The 27,507-nt window shown below is 35.9% G+C and overlaps 1 protein-coding gene across 1 annotated transcript in view; it reads left to right on the top strand.

Moving 5' to 3' along the window:
• Positions 1–424: 424 nt before the first annotated feature.
• The window catches only part of cps1 (carbamoyl-phosphate synthase 1, mitochondrial), an 86,273-nt gene continuing 59,190 nt past the window's right edge, over positions 425–27,507 (top strand). Inside the window, exons 1-21 of the mRNA XM_038308172.1 lie at positions 425–741; positions 2,795–2,904; positions 4,731–4,875; positions 5,444–5,533; positions 5,620–5,676; positions 5,764–5,856; positions 5,941–6,030; positions 6,294–6,422; positions 7,462–7,568; positions 7,750–7,891; positions 8,075–8,152; positions 9,212–9,310; positions 9,645–9,740; positions 16,099–16,288; positions 16,448–16,605; positions 16,740–16,868; positions 17,413–17,557; positions 18,510–18,720; positions 20,392–20,590; positions 20,672–20,848; positions 22,808–22,926. Of these exons, the coding sequence (XP_038164100.1) occupies positions 616–741; positions 2,795–2,904; positions 4,731–4,875; positions 5,444–5,533; positions 5,620–5,676; positions 5,764–5,856; positions 5,941–6,030; positions 6,294–6,422; positions 7,462–7,568; positions 7,750–7,891; positions 8,075–8,152; positions 9,212–9,310; positions 9,645–9,740; positions 16,099–16,288; positions 16,448–16,605; positions 16,740–16,868; positions 17,413–17,557; positions 18,510–18,720; positions 20,392–20,590; positions 20,672–20,848; positions 22,808–22,926 (2,690 nt within the window). The 5' untranslated portion in view covers positions 425–615. The remainder of the gene's footprint in view (positions 742–2,794; positions 2,905–4,730; positions 4,876–5,443; positions 5,534–5,619; positions 5,677–5,763; positions 5,857–5,940; positions 6,031–6,293; positions 6,423–7,461; positions 7,569–7,749; positions 7,892–8,074; positions 8,153–9,211; positions 9,311–9,644; positions 9,741–16,098; positions 16,289–16,447; positions 16,606–16,739; positions 16,869–17,412; positions 17,558–18,509; positions 18,721–20,391; positions 20,591–20,671; positions 20,849–22,807; positions 22,927–27,507) is intronic.

Here is a 27,507-nt window from a genome sequence, read left to right as displayed (position 1 = left end):
ACAGATAAATACATGTGGATACACTTGCAAAAAAAAAAAAAAACTGAAAATGTTAGAACTGTAAATTTACAGTCATATGTGTATATTAATGTTTTATATATATTTTTAAATTATTTTTCAAGACTGCACTTTAAAAAAAATGAAATTATCCAGAGAGCTGTTCTAAACTAAATTTATTTTTGTTTTCGACGTGTGTAAACAAAATGATGAATAAATCTGTCTAAGTTTAAGTCTAAATATAGCATTAAAGGTACAGTTTCATTTACAAAACTTCAACACACCCAACGTCTTAGTTAACACCTACAACTTGTACGTGACTGAATATAAAAACAATGAAAGTATCTGCTGTCACGTTTGAGATAGAAGTGGGCGTTTATGTTTTGTTTTAGGGGAAAGGGCCAATCTAAACAGCGTCCGCTTCTTTGTGCGGAACAACAAATGCTCAGCGGCCAATCCGCTGCAAACTTTCAAACGCTCCCTTCATGACAGCCTGTGGCCCCTGAAAACACGAGTGGGACAAGGAACTCTCTACTTGATATTATTTCCAATATTCTATAGGACTACTGTCCGCTTTTACCCCTCAGAGGTTACTAAACAGGGGAACTTAAAACTAACATGACCAAAATCCTGTTGGCGTGCGGCGTGGTTAAATCTCTGAGAAAAGGATGCGTGGTTTGCAGGAAAGTGGGCAACGCGTGGGGCTGGCCAAAACTTCAGTCTGCGAAACTTTTCAGTGTCAAGGTAAGAAAATGCCTCCTGGATGATGTGCCAATTTAATTCACTTTAAGCCTCCATCAGAAGTGCTGCAAACTTGATTGAGGTACTAAAAATCTGTGTGCGCAATTAAAAATTGGTCATACTTTCGGAGGATATAAGTTCAATAAGATATTTAAAACTGTTATAAATATATACGTTTCCAATGTATATGACAATTCCTTATAAAATGCACGTAAACACAAATTAAATATGATTTTCCTGTGCTTTTATCTAATCAGCCCTGTGTTCTTAGAAGGAATGCTGTTTTTAACTGAGAGTTTTAGACAGCTGCCAGTGCAGCTGCTGGACTTTCCTGTATCACATCTACAGGATAAATCACTGTTGCATCATAGTTCAGACACTTCAGTTGCTCTATGCAGCTCACAGACATCTTATATTAATTGACACAGAATAGCCCATTTAGTCAATTTATTTAAATAACTTGTTTATCTACAATTATTTAAGATATATGCATATTTCCACACCAGAGACGTAGCCAGAAATGATTTATAAGGGTGGCCAGGCAATAACCAATGTACACTGAGGGGTGGCCGAAAGCGGATAAGCACCAGAACCTGAGGATCAAACTACACTGAAAATTAACGAGCACAAGATCCATATTTTCTAAATAAAGTCTAACTATACTTTCCTACAGCCTTTGCTAACAAACAGACGCGTAATTTCTAGATAAAAGGTGTTGTGGATAAAAATCATGTTTGAGTTCTGAGTTTCATTGTCATTACTTACCTACTTGTATCAATAAGCATTCTGTATGTACAAGCACTATTATTAAATCACGACTTGAGAATCACCCCGAAATCGCACAGTTTACGCCAGGCTTAAAAGTGGCCATGGCCACCCCTGGTCCCCATCTAGCTCTGCCCCTAATACACATCAAACAGTGTGAGCAGGGTGCATATTAAACAATACCATTAAACTAATAACAGATGTTTAAATAGATCCAACACCAAGTTATATGTTATTTTATTTTACTATATATTACTTGCTGCGCCAGGAGCTTCACAATATATGACAGACAGACGTTACCCTGTGGCTTGCATACCCACATTTTTCCCTCCACTCAACTTCCCTAAAATATTTACATTTTTTGGCTCATAGTTGTTATAGATGATGAAAGTCACCATCTACTGGACACCTGTCTAGACTATAATTCTCACCATGATTGTACAATATAGGCTCTAATATAAAATTCATGCTTTAAAAATCATGTTTTTTATTGATTTTAAAAGGAATAATCATCTTTTCTTGGGAACAGAAGTTTCTTCGATTACTTCTGCTCTTTAATCAGCATATATATATATATATATATATATATATATATATATATATATATATATATATATATATATATATATATAGATGAATTAAATAGAAGTAAATAAATACCCTAAACATATTAACATTTGTATTCAAGGTATCCACATATAATTTAACAAAATAACAAAATAAAAAGTTCAATTATATTTGTTTTATGTAGATATAGCTGCATGTTCATACTGTTGTTGTAAAATAAATTAATTGTCATTATATTCCAGTCAGGAATTAATTTAATGTGCAACTTTCAACATGTAGATCATCACTATCAATATATCAGTATTTTAAATGTAATGTGAGAAATGAAAAATATTGAAAACGAACTGTTCCATTTGTATTCATTCTGATGTGTGCTGATGCTGCTCCCCAGTAGGTTTCACCAACCTCTACATTCATACATTTATCTTCCTGGATCTCCCCTCTCTTTTGCTTTAACGCCGACCTGCTCTCTAACTCGTGCTCACAACAGTTGAAGAGATTTGTCGGTCTCAGCATTCGCAGCACATTTCTCAATGACCTGCAGTTTCAGCACAAAGTCCCAGTGGCTCACTGGCTGCCATATCCCTCCTACACTCAAAATCTACAGGCTGCCTTATTTCAAAGTTTTGCCTTTGGTCTGTCCAAACTGGGTTTAGAAAAAGAGAATATATTATTCTTGGGTGAGATTTCACTTGTCATCTGTCTACCTTCTTTTAACTCTCAGGCACAGACAGCTCACCTGGTCCTGGAGGATGGAACCAGGATGAAAGGGTTTTCCTTTGGGCATAATGGCTCTGTAGCTGGGGAACTTGTCTTCAATACAGGCCTGGTTGGGTAAGAAAGAAACTCAGTCTTTTGTCCTTACACCATAAAGTCTTAAAGAAAACTGTACCCTCTAACAAATCTGTCAGGTAAAAAAAAAGAAAAAAGAGAAATAATGCCTCGAGAAAAGGTTGTAGGTTATAATAAAGGCAAAAAAAAAGAAGATCTCTATAAAATCTTAAATCCTTTCTATGAATCCCTCATATAAGATAGCCTCATGTAATTTATATAGAACTGTTAATAAAATAGATTTAATACTGCTTAAACAGCAAAAAAAAAAAAAAAAAATGAAATATAGTTAATAAGTTAGGTGAGGGCATCTTACCCTCTAATAGCTACTATTGCCTCCTATAGTGGATGGAACCTCAGCGAGACCCTTCTTGTAGCATCTTACTTGTATTTTATGTTCATCTGAGAAAAGTCTTTCTCAGTTCTGACTTTTAGGTGTAAAATGTGAGTTTTTCTTTTTTATGGGAGGCGCATTTAAAGTGACATTACATTATACAGTATGAATTCAAGAATGAGTGAGGACTTCCCATTTCTTTATTTTCAATGTAGTACTGTATGTAGATTTCCTGGTATGTAATCATTATCATATTTCGGGTATCCACCCCTTTAGCTTTAATTTATTTTCAAAGATGGCCTCACAATTTCATTTCAGTTTGAAAATCTTTTATTAATCTTACAGAGAAATTAAAGGTTGTAACATTCTTCCTATCTAAAATGAGCAATTTAGATATCTTGACTATTATTCTTATACAAATAACATCACTTTCCTCATTCGTGTGTATTGGGTTTTTACTTCCCAATATGTAAAGTTTTCTTTCTATGAAAAATAAAAATGCTGGATGTCTAAAGCTTGGTTTATGCTTGATGCATCCAAGAACTACATATCTGGATACCTAGAATGTTTTATTTGTTTTTGTTTTTTTTAATATCTGAAATTGTCATTATATATAGTATTACCTGGATTGTGTAGATCTGAGATCAGATTTCATCCTCATCAGGATCTAGTTTTAGACATAGAGAATTATTATTTATAGTATTTTTTTGTATTTTAAGCCCCTCTGACACATGGTAGAATCATTCATTCTGTGATGTTTTTTTGATCTTACTAAAAGAAAGCATCCCACAACCATGGTATTCCTAGTTCCTTGCACAAATGATGCCAAACATTCCTTCTGCTGTAGTGTCCAAATAGTTGTTAAAAATTAATAAGAAAAATAAAGACAGACAGACAGCCCTCATGTATTTCTCATGTTTTCACCCACAGACCTCTCATGAGAGGTTAAGGACACTTTATTAAGTGAGATTTATGCTTAAGGTGAACTCTTTTCTACAATTTGACCAAAGCGTGTTAAGGGGTGTTTTGAATATACTCTACTTAAAAAGTATATATCTATACAGTGCAATGGATGGATGCAGATTTTTTCCTTACCTTTTTGAATCTCTCATTGAACTCATGCGACTTCATGACCTGACAAAACCTTCCTCCTAGTTATCTCAGTTGAATTTGCAATTGAATCAACTTTCTTTCATACATAGATGCACACATGAATACATTTTTAGGTCTATACTCTGGTCTTTATTGTTATTATATGCTTTATTCTTATATTTATGAATTTGACTTGTAATAGATGCCTGTTTTTTTGTTTTGCGTACCTTTCCACTGCCATTACAATTATTATTATTTTTTTTTATAAACCTCTATACTCAATAACCTTATATACTAGGTCAACGCTATCCTTTTTTCATTTAGATTTGTATACATTTCAAAATAAAGCATCACAACATTGAGCTTCGGTAATACATCACAAACATTTGATTTACCGATTCAGGTACCCTGAGGCCCTGACTGACCCCAGCTACAGAGGTCAAATCTTAACCCTGACATACCCCATTGTTGGGAACTATGGAGTACCTAACACCCAGGAGATGGATGAACTTGGTCTAAGAAAACATGTGGAGTCTGCAAATATCCAGGTATTACATCAAGGACATTACTAAAATGTTTAGTTTTCCACAAACCTTTTATTTAGATCCCTTATTACTGAAATTAGATAAGGCATCTAAATATTATGCAAGAGAGTCCCAAAAAGGACGTTATTTTACTGGAAGAAGTCTTTTGTTAGTGGGGCAATATGAATTGCAATGTTATTTTGTCATGAGACCAAGTCATTGGTCTCATGACAAAGGAAGATTGTGATTGTGTAATATTTTCTTTATCTGCTTTTAAAAGGTCGGGATTCCTTTGATCTTTACAAGACAGGAAATATATCTCCTATATGCAGGCTTCTGCTTTATAATGTTGCTGCTTCATTGCAGATTGTAACTGAAACGAAGGATTTGAAGTGTTAAGTTTTCTGCACATGTTCCTGATGGTAATGGTATTTATCCTATTTTCCGCTTCATGCTTGTTCTCAAGTATCCGTTGCACATACAGATGTTTCAGTTCTCTATGGGACATCCATTTGAAATTTAAAATAAACTGGCTAAAGTTTTATTTTTTTTGGCTATTGTTTATATTTTTGCTTTTATGCTTATACCGTAGGTGTCTGGACTCCTTGTTCAAGACTACAGTCATGAATACAGCCACTGGAATTCTGTAAAGTCTTTGGGTCAGTGGCTAAAAGAAGAAAAGGTTTGTTTTGAAATTATCAAGCACATTGTGCAACATCAGAGTTAAGCAGAACCTGTCTGTAATTAACTTTAAATTGAACTTTAAAGGTTCCTGCGCTCTTCGGAATAGACACTAGAATGTTAACCAAGATTATCAGAGACCAGGTATTGTATATTTACAGGTTGGCTCTCTGGCATTGTAGAATAACTTAGTAGCTGGTCATTCACTTTTATGGTTTTGTTTGTCCTCAGGGCACTGTTTTGGCAAAGATTGAGTTTGATGGGCAGCCTATAGAAATATCTGACCCCAACCAGAAAAACCTAATAGAAGAAGTTTCAACTAAGGTAGAAACAACAAGGCATGTTTCTTTTATATCCTGTTTAAATGCAGCTTTAAAGAGTTATCTACCATATCACTTCTTTATTTAGGAGATCCAAGTTTTTGGAAAAGGCAACCCAATCAAAATTGTAGCTGTTGACTGTGGTATTAAACATAATATAATCCGGCTGTTGGTTAAGGTAAGAATGGCAAAACACTGTTGTTCACTGTGGATTTCCTTCACACTTCACTGGTATGCATTTGAACATAAAAATGTAAAATGTGTAACTAACTCTTACTTAAAATGCTTTTTTCACAGCTTTTACTAATTAACAAGTACATTATGCTACCGTTTTAAAGATGCAACTAGGGATTACACAGATGTATCAGTTTCACAGGTTTTTGGCATATTTTTTGGAAAAAAGAGAAAGCAACAACCATGCCATATATTTTGTGGATGCAGCGAGGTGCAGAGGTCCACCTTGTGCCATGGGACCAGGATTTGCTGAGCTTGGACTATGATGGCTTGTTTATATCAAACGGACCAGGAGACCCGTCTTTGGCTGAAAAACTCATCAACAATGTGCGCAAGGTATGATTTAAAGAGAGAATCTAGATTCACTGATTCTGTTTCATTGTATTTCAAGAAAGATTTAGGATCAATGAGGCACCCAGATATTTTGTGATCTGTTGGTCTCGTGTTTTTTTTTTTTGTTTGTTTTTTTTAACCACACACTTCATTGTGGAGATTGTTACCAAAGGAAAAAGACTTTAAGTCAGTTATTTTTGACAAGTGTTTGAGCAGAACAGGTTTAGGAAGAAATTCAGAAGTTGCTTTATTGAGTTCGATTTATGTGGTCTTTCCATTCGGACTGCTATTGCAAAGGGTAGTGTTATAGCACTTGTTGGACTTAGTCCCTAAAGGTCTTAGTGTTGTCTTGATCTCGATGCACTCTGGTCTTTACTTGGTCTCTGGTCGGTGGTTAACATGGAGAAAGATCTAAATTTATGTGAATCCTTTAGATCATATTGCAACATTTTGCCTTTTCAGTTTTGATTCCTTTACTTTTGCTTACAAAAGAGGTCTACCACAGAACAACACTTTGTACTTTGAGTGTTAAATCATTGTCAATGGACCCAGAGTCATATTAAGCAGGTAATGCTGAATGAGGTAAAGCAGCGTTGCTCTGTCATCTCTAGAGGTTTAAGCCTTCATCTGTTTTGGAATATTCTGGATTTGCCAACTTGTGACAACTTGTTATCTCGAAGTTAAATGTTTACACTCTCTTGGTTATGTTAACTGCCTACTGTTAATTAGACCAATTAACTAACTGTTTCTTTAATGTAAAATGTTAAACAGCTAAACAGCCTAGTTATATACGTCTTAAAGTTGTTCAGCCATGTTTTACAGTCACTGCTCCCTTTAACGCTCAGTGTGACTTTGCGTCTTCTGCTAATACAAATATTTATTGAGCACTCAAAGCAGACAAAATGAATAACAAAATGGCTAAATGAAACTAAAACTTTTAAAAGATGCATGTCTGATTTTGTTGATGTTGATTTTTTTTTTTTTTTATGAATTCTTTTTGAATGCCACTTTTAATCTAATTTTTATTTATTTATTTTTTCAGGTGTTACAGAGTGATCGGCCTCAGCCAGTGTTTGGGATCTGCATGGGCAATCAGATAACAGCTCTGGCTGCAGGAGCAAAGTCATATAAACTGCCAATGGGTAACAGGTAAATTTATTTTATGTTTAATAATTGGACATTGCATTTTATTTGCTTCTGAGTCTTTAAAAGATTATATGAATATAAGATAAGATGTATAAATATAACATAAGAGGTAACAAAAGTTGCCTCGCCTGAGAGAAAAATGATACAAAGGTTTAGATCTTAATGCATATCTTTGGTTCTCTAGAGGGCAGAACCAGCCAGTGGTGAATTTGATGACAGGACAGGCCTTCATAACAGCACAAAACCATGGTTACGGCATTGACAGCAAGTCTCTGCCAGCAGGCTGGAGCCCACTTTTCGTCAATGCTAATGATGGCACCAATGAGGTTAATCTGACTCTATTGGCTTGTCAATGCATCATTTTCTGTGTAATACAAGTAGCTGAAAAGGATATTCAAGCAGATAAAGGTTTTTATATATGTATTTAAAACATATATAAACACTTGTTTCTTGAATGTTAAGAGTAGTTTTTATCTAATTTCTGTGTGTATAATATGCATATTTTCCAGGGCATCATGCACAACAGTAAGCCTGTTTTCACGGCCCAGTTCCATCCGGAAGCTAAGGGTGGTCCCACTGACACAGAGGTAATTAAAGACTTTGGTGGTGTTGCATAAACTACCTGGATTCTATACTGCAACTAATTAAAGATTTATTCATAGGATTCAACCAAGGTAAAATTCTAAAGAAATAAGACTTGTACAAATGATGACCTGGATAAGTGCTGTGCTCATATGCTCTAGTAAAACCACGTATCCATTTCATTCCTCCTTACGTATATTTACTTTTTGTGTTATCTACCTCTTAAAATACTAATAAATGGATAAAATATGTATTTGACACAAATCTGTGTGGAAGAAAAAACAAGCAAAACACACAATATTCCATATCCTCAAAGATACAGTAAAACTCAGTTTAGGTAGTCTAATATTTTGTACTGGTCTACTGACCAAAGATGATTTAGAAAAGTATTTTTTTCTGCAGTAGAGTAAGTGTTTGTGTGATAGCTCCCTTCTGCCTTCTCCCACATGGCTGATACCTTGTAATGTTTGCCTGTCAGATACCGTAAAAATATATTTTGTGCTTTATTTACTTCAGCTATTTTTTTTATATATACATTTTCATATATACATCTACTATACTTGCATGCAAATCTAAAACAATTGCCCTAGTAACATTTTTTTTCCTAATATTTTTTATGTATCTTTATTGAAAACAAATTCTGTCTTTTGGCAATCACCGATGCCATGATTAATTCTGTTTGCAGTCACATGAATAATGTTCAACATGAAAGATCTTTTCCTTACCATGTTACGTCTTTAAAATTAGTATTTTGTTTATAGAAATTTCAGCCGGTGTACTGGGATATTTTATGTCTCAGAGCTATAGTACCTTTAGCCAGGTTGTACAAAGATGAAAAGTAGGTTTTCAAAGCTGTAACCCGTAGGTTACAGTAAATTCTTTATATCCCAAGCTAGTCGGTTACAGTCTGATTGTTTTCTCATGCACCCTTTGGGTAATAACATGTGAAATCTATTTGATTACAGCATAAAGTTCTAAGAATTCTGCATATTTTAGGTCACAACATAATTATGACTATTCTGGAATTAGTTTTCATAATTATGATTTGCTTTTTTCCCCCACAGTTTCTATTTGATGCCTTTATATCACTGATAAAGAATGGAGAAAATGCTAACATTGTGTCAGTGATGCCCAAAAAGTCCTGCATCCCTACCAGAGCAAAGGTATAGTTGTTGTTTAATATTTGTTAATTATTTACATTAATCTCTATTTGTGGACCAACAAGTCTAAGAACACTTTACCCAAATCACATTAGCACATATGATAATAGGAATAAATATATCTGGATTTGTTAAAGACTCAATAATTATCATAGGGAATATTAATGAAAGAATGCTGTTGGAAACTGTATGGGAAAGATTTCTATGTTGCAGGATTAACACTTGGATAAATCAAAGGAATTTCCTAATGCTCCAATGGAAAAGAAGCTATGATATACAGATTTGTTAAGTACTGAGTATATTAAGTATTTTTACTTATTTATTTTTTTCAATGTAGGTTTCAAAAGTGCTGGTATTGGGGTCAGGTGGTCTGTCTATCGGCCAGGCTGGAGAGTTTGACTATTCCGGATCTCAGGCTATCAAAGCCATGAAGGTAAGAACATCAAACTGCTTCCTGTTACATCTCAAATCAACAACGTACATTTTTTCACTTAATCAGGCTTCAGTTATTTGGTTATTGAACAAACTGTTATCAAAGAGCAGCACCAATTAACATATTTATGGGGAGTAAATTATTCTTAAATCCAATTATTTTTTGGTGATCATTCTTTAAATAGATACTGCATTTCCCAGTTCATATTAAATTAATGTTAGTAATACACTAAGACATACAATCACTGTCCCTTCATCCGGTACACCTATCGGATGGGCAGGCTGGAGTATTTAGACACTAGATCTACTGAGAATGTTGCTTGAGTTCTTTTTAGAGAATTGTCCAAAAAGTTACAACTGAGCCAGTAGAAAGTAGTTGTTCAGATAATCACTTGTTGTTTATGTAAGAGGTCAGTTTAGAACAGGCAGACTAGTTCAAGATGACAGAAATCCAAATAACCTCTTGTTACCCCCAAGATATGTCTTTAATTGTTAACCTGAAAGCTTACAGACCTCCACAGAAGAAGGCCTCTTTAGTGCCACTCTTATCAGTTAAAAACAAAAAGAGCAACAACAGCAGCAGCAAAAATAGGCTACAATTTGCACAGATTCCCCAAAATGAAACTTTAATACAGTGGAAAAATATAGTGTAGCTCAACTCATTGAATAAAATGCTTCATTGTCATTGACTGAAAAAAAGAACTGAGTTGATTATTGACTAAAAAGGGAAAATCTTTCCAGATTAATGTGTATTGTGTGAACAGACGATAAGAATGTAGTTTATGTAAAAACTTACTCTTGTGCCCCTCGTCTTCCGCTTCATTTGGAATGCAGGGGCATCAGTCTCAGCAGACATGTCTAGAGTTTCTTCTCCTCTAACACCAGCTCCAGCACCTGCAGGGGAAGCCTTAGGGGTTCCAGGGCCAGTCAACAGACATATTCTGTGCAGAATGTCTCAGGCCATTTCCTGGGCCTTCTTCCTGAAAGATGTGCTAGGAACACCCCTTAGGGAAGCATTTTGGGGTATTTGAAACAGATGCCCAAGCCACCTCAGCTGACTCCTCTCAATGTAGAGAATGAGCATCTCTACTCTGAGGAATTCCCGGATGGTTAACCTTCTCACCCTATCTCTCAGTGAGTGCTATCCTGTGAGGAAACTCATTTCAGCTACCTGTATCCAGATCTCGTTCTTTGAGTCATGACACAGATTTCATGAAAGGGTAGAAAAAAGACCACTCTAACCCACCACTAGGTGGTGATTGGTGGACCGTTCTGCCTTTTCTTTGTCTAGGTGTCAAAGACTGGCAACTAAAGGTCAGAAGATATGACTACAAAGTCAATCATCAACCTCTTAACTAGGGTATACTTGTGTCAAGTGCACTAAAGAACACCCTTATGCTTGAATGTGGTGTTCATTATGGATAATCCATAGCTCTTACAGTAGTCTATAAGCACCACTCAGGTTTAGAGCTGAGGGGTGAATTCCTCCTGATTGCATCCCTTAATGTATCACTGCCATTTCCCATATGGGCATTAAAGTCCCCAAGTAGGATGGTGGATGGGTACATTTTATCCAACTGTTTTTCTTCTAATTTGTTGGATAAACACCCTTCCTAAGTTTGAAGTTGGAGCTTTTTGCTTGTCTGTAGCTTCTCAATTTAAGTTGCAACACTCAGATGGCACTGTGAGACTTTTGTGTGAACATCATTACCATTATCCTCATCATCATTGTCATCGTCATCATCGTTGTCATCATCATTATCGTCGACTCTAGTGCTTTACCACCAGCCACAGCTGAAACAGTGCTGAATATCAGAAATAATAAAGTAATTATTAAGGGATAAAACAGTAAAACTAAGCACACAAATTTGTTAATAAACTTGCTATAGAACACAATAAAGCAATCCAAAATAAATAAATCAATAAAAACAATTCCAGTGCCAATTATGTAAAATCAAATTTCAGTTGGGTGTAGGAAAGTAAGAAAAGGTAATACTTTTACTATATTGATTTTCAAACACACTGCAAGCATCTGGGGACCAGTTAGATGTTCCAGTCTAACTCAGGATTGTTAATGACCTTTTAAATCCCTTTATGAGTAAGATTTATCTGATGAACACCTGCTCATACAGTCACCAGTTCTCTGTAACACAGAACCTTTGAGGTGTGGTGGATTGGGAGATGTGTTTAGGTCAAAATGAATCCATATTTTTAAGAAAAACCATGAATACCTTGTCAAATCTTTGTCAAGAAGAAAAACACTCCATGCAATGCAAAGCCATCACTCTTACTAAGAGCAGGAAACTATAGGGATTTGAAGAATGAATAGATAATGTTATAATTCAAGTTAAGAAAATACACACAGTTAATGCCTATTGATTATTGTAACAGTTGATCTGTCGCTTAATTTGCATGACCAAGCTGTGTTTCAGTATGCTTGTCAACAGAGAGTTGGTTTAACTCTAAAATTATAAAGAGATATAAAAGTGTCCATGGCCAAGACACTGAATCAAAATGCACTTGTGTTTGTTTCTGTAAATCTGATTTCAATTATAAAGCTATTAAGCAATCAGTGACACCAAAAGGATTCTGTATAAAATGCAAGCCAATTTATCTACCATTATAATACTTAGTAATAGTATTGTGGGAATAATGGATATTAAACTTTTGCAAATGGAAAACAACTATTAGTATCATTTGGGTTTTTCCGTTCATGGCTCTTAAATTGTTCTGGTGGTTCTAATTGCATTTACAGCAGGTGCTATTAGCATCTAAAGTACTATATGTTATTTTAAATTTTAACCAATTGTCATAATTTTCTTTTTTTTACAAAGCCAAAGCAATAACAGACAGAATGAAAGAAAAGCCCAATTGTGTTGTAGTCCTTGAAAGTCTACCTCCTTTCTAGTTTTCCGATTTCATGTTATTTTTAAGTCACAAGAGGATAAAAAACAGCCAAATGAAGCAAGTAAACAAGATTATAATGCATATTTATTTGTTCAAGATTTATGCAAGCATTTGCTTTGAATATGTAGTAGGGCCTCCTTGTGCTGCAATTACTGCAGGAAAATAGTTAAATAACTGTTTTTCTGCTGTTACTTTTATTCTGCACTTTGGCTTTAGGGAATAATATTTTGATAGTGGCTTTAACAAAAGATTGAAGGATTTCTCATGGAGGCTGCTTGCTTCAGGTTCTAGCACATTCTGTTTTATTGACCTAAGTAGAGCTTACTCAGAAGTTTTATTAGATACAACTTTGTGTTTTAGGTTATTGCCTCACAAGCATGACCTACTTTCCTTTTTAAGAGTCAATTAAAAAGAGATACCCTGACATTTTCCTTTCATAACACAGATGCTTTAGAGATGTTTTGCATCTCTGTGACATCCTAATGAAAATCAGCTATTCTTTTTCTCTGAGCTCTTTAGAGCTTTTTCTTGTATCCATGCTATTTTTTCCCAAAGGTATTTTTTTCAATAAAATTACAATTTCTTTAAAGACCGTATTTACGTACTTTGAGTGGCAGATCAACTAAAGGTAATATTTTAAACTGAATACACTGAAAATTATGTATGGTTTTTACATTTTTATACAAAGTGAAATATAAAAGGCATAGTACAGGGTTCTCTCTTTTCAGTCTGTATAAAGTTATTATGAGCCAGTGCAATCACTTCAAAATTTTAACTTTATGAGAGAGAGGGGTGAGAAGCTATTCATTGTGAAAGGAAACCAGGAGAAGTTTGGTTTGGCATTTGCAAAAGAGACATGCGACAAGAAAAATAAAATATATACATCAGGTTTGAATTCACTGAATTGCACATACACTATATTGCCAAAAGTATTTGCTCACCTGCCTTGACTCACATATGAGCTTAAGTGACATCCCGTTCCTAATCCATAGGGTTCAATATGACGTCGGTCCACCCTTTGCAGCTAGAACAGCTTCAACTCTTCTGGGAAGGCTGTCCACAAGGTTTAGGAGTGTGTTTATGGGAATTTTTGACCATTCTTCCAGAAGCGCATTTGTGAGGTCGCACACTGATGTTGGACGAGAAGGCCTGGCTCTCAGTCTCCGCTCTAATTCATCCCAAAGGTGTTCTATCGGGTTGAGGTCAGGACTCTGTGCAGGCCAGTCAAGTTCATCCACACCAGACTCTGTCATCCATGTCTTTATGGACCTTGCTTTGTGCACTGGTGCACAGTCATGTTGGAAGAGGAAGGGGCCAGCTCCAAACTGTTCCCACAAAGTTGGGAGCATGGAATTGTCCAAAATGTCTTGGTATGCTGAAGCATTCAGAGTTCCTTTCACTGGAACTAAGGGGCCAAGCCCAGCTCCTGAAAAACAACCCCACACCATAATCCCCCCTCCACCAAACTTTACACTTGGCACAATGCAGTCAGACAAGTACCGTTCTCCTGGCAACCGCCAAACCCAGACCCGTCCATCAGATTGCCAGATGGAGAAGCGCGATTCGTCACTCCAGAGAACGCGTCTCCACTGCTCTAGAGTCCAGTGGCGGCGTGCTTTACACCACCGCATCCGACGCTTTGCATTGCACTTGGTGATGTATGGCTTGGATGCAGCTGCTCGACCATGGAAACCCATTCCATGAAGCTCTCTGCGCACTGTTCTTGAGCTAATCTGAAGGCCACATGAAGTTTGGAGGTCTGTAGTGATTGACTCTGCAGAAAGTTGGCGACCTCTTCGCACTATGCGCGTCAGCATCCGCTGACCCCGCTCCGTCAGTTTACGTGGCCTACCTCTTCGTGGCTGAGTTGCTGTCGTTCCCAAACACTTCCATTTTCTTATAATACAGCTGACAGTTGACTGTGGAATATTTAGGAGCGAGGAAATTTCACGACTGGATTTGTTGCACAGGTGGCATCCTATCACAGTTCCACGCTGGAATTCACTGAGCTCCTGAGAGCGACCCATTCTTTCACAAATGTTTGTAAAAACAGTCTGCATGCCTAGGTGCTTGAATTTATACACCTGTGGCCATGGAAGTGATTGGAACACCTGATTCCAATAATTTGGATGGGTGAGCAAATACTTTTGGCAATATAGTGTATCAAAAATAAATTATTTAAGAAAGAACATCACCACAGTGAAATATTGTGTAAAAATCTAACTGTGGAGAGGCTTTTGTTCAACAGGAACAGGAAGGGAGTCCTATCTGAATGACATAAAGCTGTTATTACACAGACAGAATGTTCTGTAGAGCATTTTAATGTAGGAAAAGCAACAACAGAGCAAAGAGAAGCTGCCAAAGTTTGTTTTTAGCTTTGGTGAAAATAGAAAATGTCAACCAGTATTAAAGATAGCTGATTTTTTAAAATACATTTTTAATTAAATATTTTTTAACCTGGCAGTAGCCAGATTGATATATGTAGAACTGAGTTGACATCTACAATATGAATCTGGGATGACTGGCGTTCACTCTGTCTGTGAAAAGGGGAAGTGGTGGCCTAGTGATTAGGACATTGTGATTGGAATCCAGAGGATTTGAGTTCAAGCCCCACTCCCACAGACTGCTATTCTGGGTCCCTTAACCCCACACTGCTACCCTGGTGCTGCACAATGGCAGCCCACTGCTCCCCAAGGGGATGGGTTAAATGCAGAGAGTTCATTTCGTTGCTCTGTAATTGTGGCAGTGTGATGATAATAAAAAGCTAGGGGAAAAAAAGAAAGAAAAGAATGGCATGATTAGGTGATGTGCCAGCTAGTATCCGCCTTTTCCATAATATGCTTTCAGCCAATCGTAGCAGCAAATCATGACATTTTGTAAGCTGATGAACCAAACTTTTCCAAAAACTGTCAGAAGAAAAACACAGACATCTTTCCGATATATAAATGCACAAAGTGCTTTTCTTGCTCCTATTTGAAATGATAAATTGTCACTATTTTAGCTAAAACCAAGTCAGTTTGCGGTATCGATAGGTTAGTCCTCCAGCGGAGCCATGTTTGTAATGCTCCAGCAAGACCCTTCTGACTGTCGTGATTCCTACATGTCCCGCCCCCAAAAAACTGCTGGCATGTTGTTGGTCCGACTCGCTGGTGGTTTGGAGATGGACGTATTAGCTGGAGTCTTTCAAGAGGGATTTGTTGTGAGACTGAAAACAGATCTTGTGAAAATCTAGCTTGCAGTGCAAGGTTAATAGTGTGTAGCCAGTTTTGAAATTGAATACTCTAAAAATCTAGGAAAAAAGAGATTCCCCCTAACAAGTTAAGAAACTGCTTTATGGGTCCACATTCTGTATCCAAACACACATTTATTTTCTAGTGACCTAAATTATTGAAATATTATAGTGGTTCCTTCTAGTGTTTTTAAACTGTTGTCTTTGTTTTATGGTAATGTAGGAGGAAAATCTGAAGACGGTGCTCATGAACCCAAACATAGCATCTGTTCAGACCAATGAAGTGGGCTCCAAGCAGGCAGACTCTGTCTACTTCCTTCCAGTGACGCCACAATTTGTAACAGAAGTGATTAAAGCTGAGCGTCCTGATGGCATCCTTCTCTCCATGGGTGGACAGACTGCACTTAATTGTGGTATAAAGCGATACTTTAATGCAGTTAATAAAATTAGAAATTCACTTTTTGAAACTTTAATTTTTACCTAAGCTTTTAATAAGTATTTACCATGTGATAGTCCATGCATTTACATTTTATTAGGGTTGTTTTGGTGATTAAATATGAAATTGTCTTCAGGAGTGGAATTATTCCAGCATGGCATTTTGGAGAAGTATGGGGTGAAAGTCTTAGGGACCCCAGTGGAATCCATCATGGCAACAGAGGACCGGCAGCTTTTTGCTGACAAACTAATGGAGATCAATGAGAAGATTGCACCCAGCATTGCTGTGAAGTCGGTAAGTGTTCAAATCCTTAGTACTGGTAGGTGTGGGTGTCTATTTTTATTTATTTATTTATTTATTTTATTTTTTTTTTTTTACATACAATCACTTTGGTTTGGTCTTAAATATTGCATGTGTCTCTTTTTCAGGTGTGTGATGCTTTAAAAGCAGCAGAGAAGATAGGATATCCAGTCATGTTACGATCAGCCTATGCACTGGGAGGTCTGGGATCTGGTCTGTGTGCTGAAAAAGAGAAGCTGGAGGAAACTGCACAGAAGGTTTAAATATTGTACATTTGACTTATAGTGATTTCAAATGGTTAATATCATTTTTTTAAGCACCACTCAATTTCATAACAAAATTCAATTAAAAGACTGAAAGTCTTCCCAAATGAAAATAAATGAATTTGCCATAAGTTTTCCAAAGAAAATATTTCTATAACGTAGTTATTTGGATAAACAGTTGATCTGTTCTCTAATACAAAATAAAGGGAAAGGTTATAGTTTCACAACTATTTCCTGAGAGCCTGATCTTCAGGTGTGTGCATCTTAAAATGTGCAAACATGTCTGTATGCTCAGAACAGATCTTCAAAGAAGGTGCAAAATAATTTATGTTTGCAGTTCAGCAGAGAGGATGTGCAAACCTTTTATTTTTCCTTCAAAATTACCAAACTTCAAATACAGATATTACTAAGTATAGTGTACTTACTGGGTTGGTGCGCAAAACATCTGATCTTGTTTTAGTTGATGACGAATTTGATTGCTTCTGTGCAATATTTTTTGTTATGTATATTTATATATGTGTGTGTCTTTGAAATACAGGCTCTTGCTATGAGCAGTCAGATTCTGGTGGAGAAGTCTTTACTTGGCTGGAAGGAGGTGGAATATGAGGTTGTGCGAGATGTGGCTGATAACTGCGTTACAGTCTGTAACATGGAGAATTTTGATCCACTGGGAATTCACACTGGTATGAGCACTTCCCCTATTATTAATGAAAAGAATCCATTCTTTGCAGCTGCATCTGCTTTAACTCAAGGTTTTTTTTTTTTTTAACAAGGTTTAATTGTTGTCTGTAGGTATACCTGGATTTTATTCCGGAAATTAGTTTTGAGATCAGACAATGTTGTTGGATTAGGTCTCCCAACATCTCTTCAAATATTTTGAATCTTGTAGCATTCTAAAGGTCGGAAAAAGACATGTCCTAGTTGAATTGAGCATTTTATTGCTAACATAATTATTGGGGAAAAGACAACAGCAAAAGGCAAACATATTTTCAGGTCAATTCTAAAATTGTCTGGGTCAGAACAAAAGGACCCAGTATTTGAGGCGGAAAGGCAATGGAGAACACAGGTTGGTGACCATGTCAATCTGATCGAGGACGATAATGAATATGTGAGTCACTCAGATGCCAACAAGATGCGATGGGCGCTGCCCAGAGATCCCAGATGCTAATGTCCCGGATGTCGGCGGATAGGCAGGAGATCGGAACCAAGCAGATGATGGAAGGCCGGAAAATCTATAGGGGGAAGCCAAAGTCAGTGTAGAAGACTTGCTTGGGAGTCATAGCCAGGAGATCAAAGGTCTGAAGAGGTACCGAAGGAAATCCAGGAAGGTGCCGGGAAACAGTTCCAGGTTAGGTACACAGACATGCAGAAATCCAGCAGGAGCTTAAAAAAAGGTCAGGCAAAAACATTAGAATGAGAAGAAGCAGGCTCAGTATTCCAGAGGCAGAACGGGTCATGATCATGCAATCAGAAACACCCAGGAATGCTAGAGATCTCTCAACAAATGCTTGGATAATCTGGCACTGATGACTATGCATTAGATGATAAATTGTTGCTAAAATAGCATTGACATTTCGCAATCATTTCAAGTTGGGAGAATTTTAAGGAACTTTTTAACTCCTCCTTTACTTGTAGGTGACTCCATAGTAGTAGCACCAAGTCAAACATTGTCCAATGAAGAGTACCACATGCTCCGTGAGACGGCTATTAAGGTGGTGCGGCACCTGGGAATTGTGGGCGAATGTAACATCCAGTATGCTCTCCATCCATCATCTCTGGAGTACTGCATCATTGAAGTGAACGCTCGACTCTCAAGGAGCTCAGCTTTGGCATCCAAAGCTACTGGGTAAGAACTTTCTGTGGTGTATTATTTTGTCAAAATGCATATACAGTAGCCTCCAAGATCTCCATCTAATATAAAACAGGAAGATAATCATTCCACAGTTTCTGTGTTAATGAGGAAATCTCTCACTCTTAGACAGATATGAGGATTTTTCTAAATTTCATAGGGTTCCAGCAAAAATATGTAAGAAGTCAGATTACCCATTGAAATATTATCATCTTGGAGGAATATAATCTATCTAAGCTCAACTCTTTGGAAAATGAAAATATGCCACAATTTTAAACTTTGTCTTAAATTCTAGCGAGTTTTGTTGTCTCTGATACGAAAAACAGTCACATGATGCATAATAGTTCCTTCCTGTATAAGTATTACTTTATTTGATGAAGGGCACTGATCCATTGCTGTACACGGTGCTTTGCTCACAATTCTGTTGGTTGGTAGTTTGATGATGCCATTTCTTAAGTTTCACAATACTTTTTATTAAATAATAGATGTTTTTTTTGTATGTTTATATATCAAAATGGCCTCAATCTGAAATTAATCACATTTCCGCTATCTTCAGTAAATAGCTAAGGACCAAGGTTTTGCACTTGTCTTGACACTGTGTCAGTATTCATTCAACGTTTCAAAGCAAGGGCCAGTTATGTAAACCAATTAAAAATAAGGGGAGAGGATGAAAATAATATTCGAGACTATGAGAGGGAGAGAACATTTCTTTAAAGTTTTATGCGGATTGTACTGATTCATAATGACATAAAAAATAACAATTTTGTCTTACAATCAACTACTCACTTGGATTAATAATTCTTCTATAATAAGTGACTATATAATATATCCTATATAATAAGTGCCATCAAGATTTTTTTTAAGTGTATTCTTTAACATTTTGCTTAAAAAAACAAAAAGAAATTGTCAGGGGTAGAAGCATACACTGCATATCTACATACAGGTAGTGCTGTCAGAAGCATTAAAATGCATCTAAATGGATATTTTGAAGCACATAGCACAGTTCATGCAGTTTCCTGAGAAACAAACCAAGGGCACAGAAGATGTCTAGCCATAGTTTATGCTCATCAGAGTTAATTTTAATATCATTTAGATGAAAACTAAAACTCCTTATCCTTAAAAATAAACAACAGATTCATTCACAACTGTAAAATGATGTGGGAGGGCCAAGTTCTCTTAGATATTTGGAATTTTTGTTTAATCAGATCTTTGCCACATTTAAAGAGGACAGAGAAAATGTATAACTTTCTTTCATATTTTTTATATGTATTTATATTTACTGATTTCTGTTTGAACCATTCAGTGTCATTTAAACAGTAAAAAACAGTAAAAGAACCAATTCCCATAATATAATTCATGTAATAAATCAGTTTTTATCACAATGTTTTATCTTCAAATTGGTAAAAGAAAAATATGACAAACGTTTTTGCTACTAGGTTGTATTACTTATAAGCCACATTAAATTATCTTTATTTGAAGACAGGACCAGACTTTAAAATAGGTTGTACATTGCATTGGCATATTCAAATCATACAACTGCAAAATGTGCAAAAATTGGTTCATGATCAGAGGGATATAGTTTAGCTGGTACTGAGAGAGGGATCTATTTTTCTCCATTGTGCTGCTCAAATGTTGATATTGGTGAGGCTGTTTACTGTGGTTTTACAGGTACCCCTTGGCATTTGTAGCTGCTAAGTTAGCTCTGGGAATCCCTTTGCCAGACATCAAAAACGCTGTGTCAGAGAAGACCACTGCCTGCTTTGAGCCAAGTTTAGACTACATTGTCACCAAGATTCCCCGCTGGGACCTGGACCGCTTTCAGGGCATGTCTCGGGAAATAGGTAGTGCCATGAAAAGTGTTGGAGAGGTGGGTAGGACATATATAATTAAACACTTTCTAACTTACGTGCTCACTTAGTCATTAACCTTCCCCCTCCTGTGGATTCAGGTGATGGCGGTTGGCCGGACGTTTGAGGAGAGTGTGCAGAAGGCCTTGAGGATGTGTCATCCATCTGTGGAGGGCTTTGTTCCCCGGCTGCCACTCAAGAAAGCCTGGGGCAACACACAAAACCTTCAACAGGAGCTCGCTGTGCCCTCCAGCACCCGCATCTTCTCCCTTGCCAAGGTGCCCAAACCCTTTAAAACATTAATAATAAATGGGTCTGACTACGGTTTGCTCATTAAAACTACATTTTGAAGAGTTAATGAAAATTCTTTTCCCTCGCCTTCTGGATGAGTGGCAATGAATGATTAATTGTGTGGAAAACCTTATCTTTGAAATCTTGCCTTTTGCGGATTACACGAACAGCAAAAGTGATACCCATAAAACTCATATAAACACTTTGATTATCTGACAATGCAACTTTTTAAAATGTGGTACAGAGATAATCCACATTTCATAATAGCTTTGAAATATTTGCCATCTATCCATTTCTGCTGAAGATTGTGGGTGAATAGGTTTTAGTCTATATTTTTTAAGGCTGAAAAAGAGACAGATCAAATTTTTTAGGGTCAGTGATGTTTATTCCAACATAGAGAGGAATTTCCAGTGGAAAGTGAAAACCTTGCAAAAGGTTTGATGATTTTCTGGTTTTCATCACTACTAGTAAAATAAGATATGAAAGTACACATTTCATGTTGTTCAGGGTTAGAGTCTTTTAATAGTAAATTATTACTTTGTCATATTTCTTGTCATATTTTGTTGGTGCTATAGTTTTCTTTAGATGTTACACAATGACACAATCTCCTTAACTTCTCAAATTTTTGTCTCTCAAATACTAAAATCCTTAATTTCGGGGGGCATCATATATGACAGAGAGACACACTATAGTGGAGACTAGTGAAGATGAACACAAATCAAACCTGCCAGGATTGGTGGTGGGCATTTTGATGTAATCCTATTTACTGTGGCACACACTTCTTGATAAAATCAGATACTATTAGAAGCTAGCTAATTTTTAGATACAATTTAGATATGTATAATTTAATCTCACTAAATATAGATGGCCTGTGAAGGCATAAGAGGTTTCTTAGAAAATTACTCATGGGTGGAGTCTTGCAGATATTTAAAAGCATAGTTATGTTTGAAGACAATGTCCTACTTTTCCTACAATACTTGGAGATCTCTTCCATGTAATGTGGACCGCTCCTGAATCCATACTTTGGAAAAAACTTTTTTTTTTATTGTTACTATTTTTTTTTTTTTTTTTGCAAAACCACTTCTAGTAATGGAATCCTAAAATTCTGCTTTTATCGTGAAGTTTTTCGGAAATGGCTTGATAAGTCCTGTTTCCAGAGAACCCATGTAACAGTGCCATATTAGGGTTGGGAAGGAGTCCATTTACTTTCTTTGTAAGCACTTAGAATTATAACTGAGAATCTAGACCAGTCTACAATGAGGTCATATGAATAAATAATATTCATTTCTTAGAATTCAGCATGCATAGTCCAGTAAAAAAAAAAAAAAAAACTGTTTAAAATTGCTGCTCACTTTCCATTTAATCTAGACCTAATGCTGTTATTAAAAAAAGGAGGAAATTCAACACATTGAAGTAAGACAATGTAATAAAATGTGAAAAATGTTTTCACAAGTGATTAAAGAAACAGCATTTTATTAAAGGCATAGCTAAACTGATAGTTAACCATGTATAGAGGAACTGCACAAGCATTTTTATTTGGCTGTGCATAGCATTGTTTGACTAAAATCCTTCCACATTATTGGATTGATTCAGCTTGTCAGACGTCTGATATATATCCTGTAAAAAATATTTACTATCTGTTGTCTGAGCAGGACCCCTGGTATATTATATGTCGATGACACAAGGTGTTTAAACAATGCTTTTTTAATGAAATGCCAAAGTAATATATTTCTCCTGCAATATATATGTCATCTGATGCAGTCCTTGAAAGGGGAATGGACAGCCGCTTTTTATTTATGTTTACTGTCCAACGGTCTTCATTTGAAATCACTGGATGTTCATCATCAGCTGAAAGCCTCTGAATGCCAGCTTTCAGGGGAATAAATGATGAATAAGAAGATGATGAAAACTGATGTTCATTCTCTGTTATACTTTTTACTTTTCAGGCGCTGCATAATGGTATGAATGTTGATCAAATTCATCAGCTCACGGCCATAGATAAGTGGTTCCTCCACAAACTTCGCAGAATAACAGAGCTGGAGCAAAACCTTGGAAACTATAACAGGTAATACAAAAACAGAATAAGTACCCTCAGGGGCATTTGGGCACTAAAGCTTGAGGGTTGCTTGGCGCTAATGTTCATGGACACAGCTTTAATTACTTTCACCGGCTATGGTTTTAAGTTAAGATGACATATTTTTCTGATCAGGACAAATCTACATTTATGGAACTTTTTTGTCAGAATATATATATTTGAAAACAAAAATCAGTTTGGGCATTTCTTAACATTTTGCGCTCTCTTAATCTTAAATTGTTTATTGTTGCAATTATAATTATTATCATTTTTATTATTTTAATTTTAAAAGGAAATATTTAAATCTTTGTTCTGATATACAATTTTGGTGCTGTGAGTTTCAAGTATTTTTCTTTTTTAAACAGTAGAAGCATAGTTAGAAACAGTGGCAAAAACTAAATCACAAACAGGCTGCATACAAGTACAATAATACAAATTAAAAGAATGTTTTAAACCTTGCTGTCAGTACATTTACCATAAGCCACAATGTTTGTCAAGTTTAGGGCTTTCATACAGGACCCCTTATCTTACTACAACAGAACATTCAGTAAAGCTGTGATGCAGAAAACACTTTCAGCAAAACTCTTTAAAAACTATGAATAGCATCATTTAAGTTCTTCTTTCATTTTGGTGGGTTTTTTTTATCCTGTTTCTGTCTTTGCCTCCTTTGTCAGGGTTTAGCTTGCTACAACTAGGTTGGAAAAAAATACACAATATTAATCAAATGAAATGTAAATAACCATTGTTCCATCGACACATAATAGACTACTGGGGTGAGACACCTTTTGAAATTGGATTATATTACTCTTAGTTTTAGTAGACGTTATGAACGTTGTATGGTGATTGTACATATGCTAAAATATAAGGTGCCATGCAGAGATGAGTTCACAGGGAATGGTGTCAATAAAGTTTCTCATATTTTTCTAATCAAAACATTTAAAAACACTTGGTTAGAGTAAAATAACAATGACAATCATGGCTGAAACTAATAGCAGTTGAAATTCGGTCCTTAAAGCTATAGTGGAGGATGTTCTATTTCCAGGTGGATCATCAAAATAAGTGGTCCTCCTAATTATCAATCAATCAATATGTTTATGTGAGTCCGTCCTACGTGCTCGTTCATCTTTTCTTTTTTTTTTCTTTTTTTTTCACTTAGCGGTAATGAGTCTGGCATAGTAAAATAATTGCAAATCTTCTTTTTTTTAAAGTAAGCTTGCATGAGCGAGCAAACAGAAAGCAGAGCGTGCACGAGGATAAATAGCCTCATGCATGCTCTTGCACACGTTTAACAGGCGTTCCCTCTCGGGAACAGGTACAGGGTTGTGCATGTGCATTCTTTTATTGTGGAGAGGGCGGGTCTTTTCAAAAAATTTGAAAAAATCTTCGCCTATACCTTTAAGGTAACATTGAGGATCACTTTTGCAGAAATGGATTTATGCACACTCATTCTAAACAGCCTCATGGAACCATTAAATCCTAACCTTATAGTGCTTATAGTGTTTTTTTTTTTTTTTATATATACTTTGGTAAGATATAATAAATGGTCTTAAAAGGATATTCTGAAAGCCAGACACTGTAAAAGAAAAGAGCATAAAAACAAACAGTATTATAGACCAAACAATTCTGGAAGCTTTTAAATGTTTAAAACATTTAAGGAGGTTTTAGGGTGATCTTTTTAGTTTAATTAAGAAATTTTAGTCCAGTTTTAATATTGATTGATAAACAAATATTTTTGAATACATTTTAAATTCTATTTGAATCTCAAGTCTATTACTTATCATTATGAGTAGTGCACATAACTATGACCCGTCGTGTCAAACTGCTTCAAAAAAGGGCCTGTAGGAATTACAAATGGGTAAACAAGTTTAAACTAAGGTAAAAAAAATATTGTTTCTCATAAATTTTCAGTTTCCCTTCATCAAAGGTTTCACATTCACTCTCCTTTCTTTCTCTCTGTTTTGCTCTCTTGCCCTCCGGCTATCTCCTGAATGACTTGAATCAAAGAAGTGGTGAATTATTATGGATCAACCATGGGTGACCCCTTGCTTTCTTTTGCTGGTTAATATTTAATGGCTGGCAATCTGGTGGGCACTCACAGAAACTCCCTGACACACAAAGGATGCTTGTAGTCTCCACTGGCTCTGCTACTCCCACTGGTGTTAGGGACTTTTGGGTTAACACAGAACGTCTGGCTGCTGTCAGACTGCTGGAGTATCTGAGTGCAGTTGGGTTTGAGTTCTACTACACAGCAGTCGGTACATACATTTTTCATTGCAGTTTGCTTTGCATAATATTTATATATGTACAATGAAAAAAAATAAATTTTTAGAGACATGTTTTCCCTTTGAAGCAAGTGTTGCAGAGATATGCAGCAATTATTTATACTATTGATTAAAAACCATTGCTGGATCATTTTGGCTTGTTTAAAATATATTGACTTGTGTAATGATTTGTTGCCTGGATTTTACCTTCAGAGGCGAGCAAAACATAAGAAAATCGAAGGATTTTCTTTTGTTCTAAAACAGATTTCCTTTGAACACATGCCATTGAATTATGAAGTACTGTAAACTGCAAGAGTTAAAGCTCTGAATAGCACAGATTCTTAACTTAAAAGAAAAACAAAAATTTAAAATGTTTCCATTAGGCATTTTTTCTTTTTGGAAAATGGAGCATAACATTAAATTATAGGTTACCAAACCTGTGAGGGTGGGATGTAGCCTGGTATCAGATAGGTACTGTACCTTTATAAAATGTAGCTTAAAAACAAACACATCTATGGATCCAAAAAAATTTCAATACTAGACTTACCTTACTAGCCTAATGTCAAGTCAACCCACCTATTACAGTATGCATGCATTAGGCTGATGGTGTTATAAAGGCATTTTGCTTTAAACCACCTGGCTTTAAAAGCCCTGCTGGACTCTGAAATCTTTTCATTTGCGTTGCATGATGAGCATTAGAATGGTTGTAATCTGCCGTGAGCAAAGGGTAAGTCGAGCACAGCTCCTACTTTGGTGAGAAGTTGTTCACAGCTTATTTAGGTTTGTGCGTTTTTCAAGTCAAAGATGTAATATTTTTAACTTTAAATCTGTTCAAAGTTAAATAGATACTGTCACAGCAAACAGATGAATGGAATCTTTGAAGTGCAGAAGAGCAAACATTAAAAAAAAAAAAATAATAATAACCTCCTTATTTGTTTGGAGTCTAAATTTTCTCTTCCTTTTTTCTCTTTTCTTCTCACCTCAGTATACCAGGATAAACATTTTTTATCATGTATTTCAGAAAGGGAAACTTCTTGTTATATAGATTTGCTAAACTCAAACTCCTTTATAAAGTCCTTTATATCAGTCCTTATTTCTAGTAATGTGCATGAATAATAAGAACCCAAGAAATGTTAGTGTTTCTGAAAGTTAGAGTATTATATAACATAAATAAAAAAAATAATTATTTTAAATGGCAATGTCAAACCTCTGAAAGTATGTTAATTTATATGTAGATTACAAAAATGTGGTTAGGCCTGTTTTTGCTACATTTATTAAGCAATGCATGGAGACGATCAGCCTGTGGAACTGCTGAACTGTTTAGGAATCCCAAGGTGTTTTGACACCTCTTGGAGAATTTATCTGGCTCAAGTCAGAGCAGTTTACTGGGCTCTCAAACACAGTAACACCATAACCATTGAATCAGGTTTTGATCTGTTTAATAGTGTAAGCAGGTGCCAAGTCCTGCTGAGAAATATAATAAAGATTGTCAGTGGAAGGACATGAGAGGTGATCTGGAATTTCTGGGAAGTTTACTTCATCATCAGTAGATAATGTGTTACCTCAAATCAACACTGGCACTTGAAACTTCAAGCCGGACTTCAAGTAACATGGATCACATGTCTCTGAACTCTTCCTCCTGTCTTTTAGACCTTTATCCTAAATGAGATGCAGACTTTCTTTTCTATATGAAAACAAGGCTTAGGATCATGGAGCACCAGTCCAGTTCTTGTCATTGGTTGTGAGCAGACTAAACATGAGGGATGCAACACTTTTGGCCCCCATTTCTTTGTGTGTAGTGGCTCTGGGCGTGCCGATTCCCTCTAAAACTCCTCTAAATTTTCTTGGATTTTGCTGGATAAATCTCATAAAGCTGGAGCTATCCCTGTTTCTTCTCTCCCTACCAATTTTTTTCCTTTTCCTTTGACAATCTGTGCTCTGCAGGGTTTACTTCCTGAGATAAGCAACACAAAATATTGATTTTTTTAACAATCTAAACCTCTGTTGAACTATTCATTAAGTTGTATTTTGGCTTCTCAGCAAAATATAGAAATTTTTCATGCTGGTTAAATGCAGCATTATATACAGAGATGACAAATGCTTTGGAGTTGAAAGCTGTACGATTTTAAAAGGAAGTTGTCAGTCCTTTGTTTTCTTTAAATTACCGGTACCATTTATTCCATTTTTGTTTATCAGAATAATTTGCACATTCTGGTAAATGTTAACTGAATGTTTTATTTATTTTTTCTTTTATTTCTGCGTATTTACATGTAAAAGGTTTGAATGACCCCCTCGCTTCTCCTTTTTAAGT

The sequence above is a fragment of the Cyprinodon tularosa genome, unplaced genomic scaffold (assembly GCF_016077235.1).
Source record: "Cyprinodon tularosa strain WSP-4 unplaced genomic scaffold, ASM1607723v1 ctg630, whole genome shotgun sequence".
NCBI classification, from domain to species: domain Eukaryota; kingdom Metazoa; phylum Chordata; class Actinopteri; order Cyprinodontiformes; family Cyprinodontidae; genus Cyprinodon; species Cyprinodon tularosa.
This window is presented reverse-complemented; position numbering and strand designations above follow the sequence as displayed.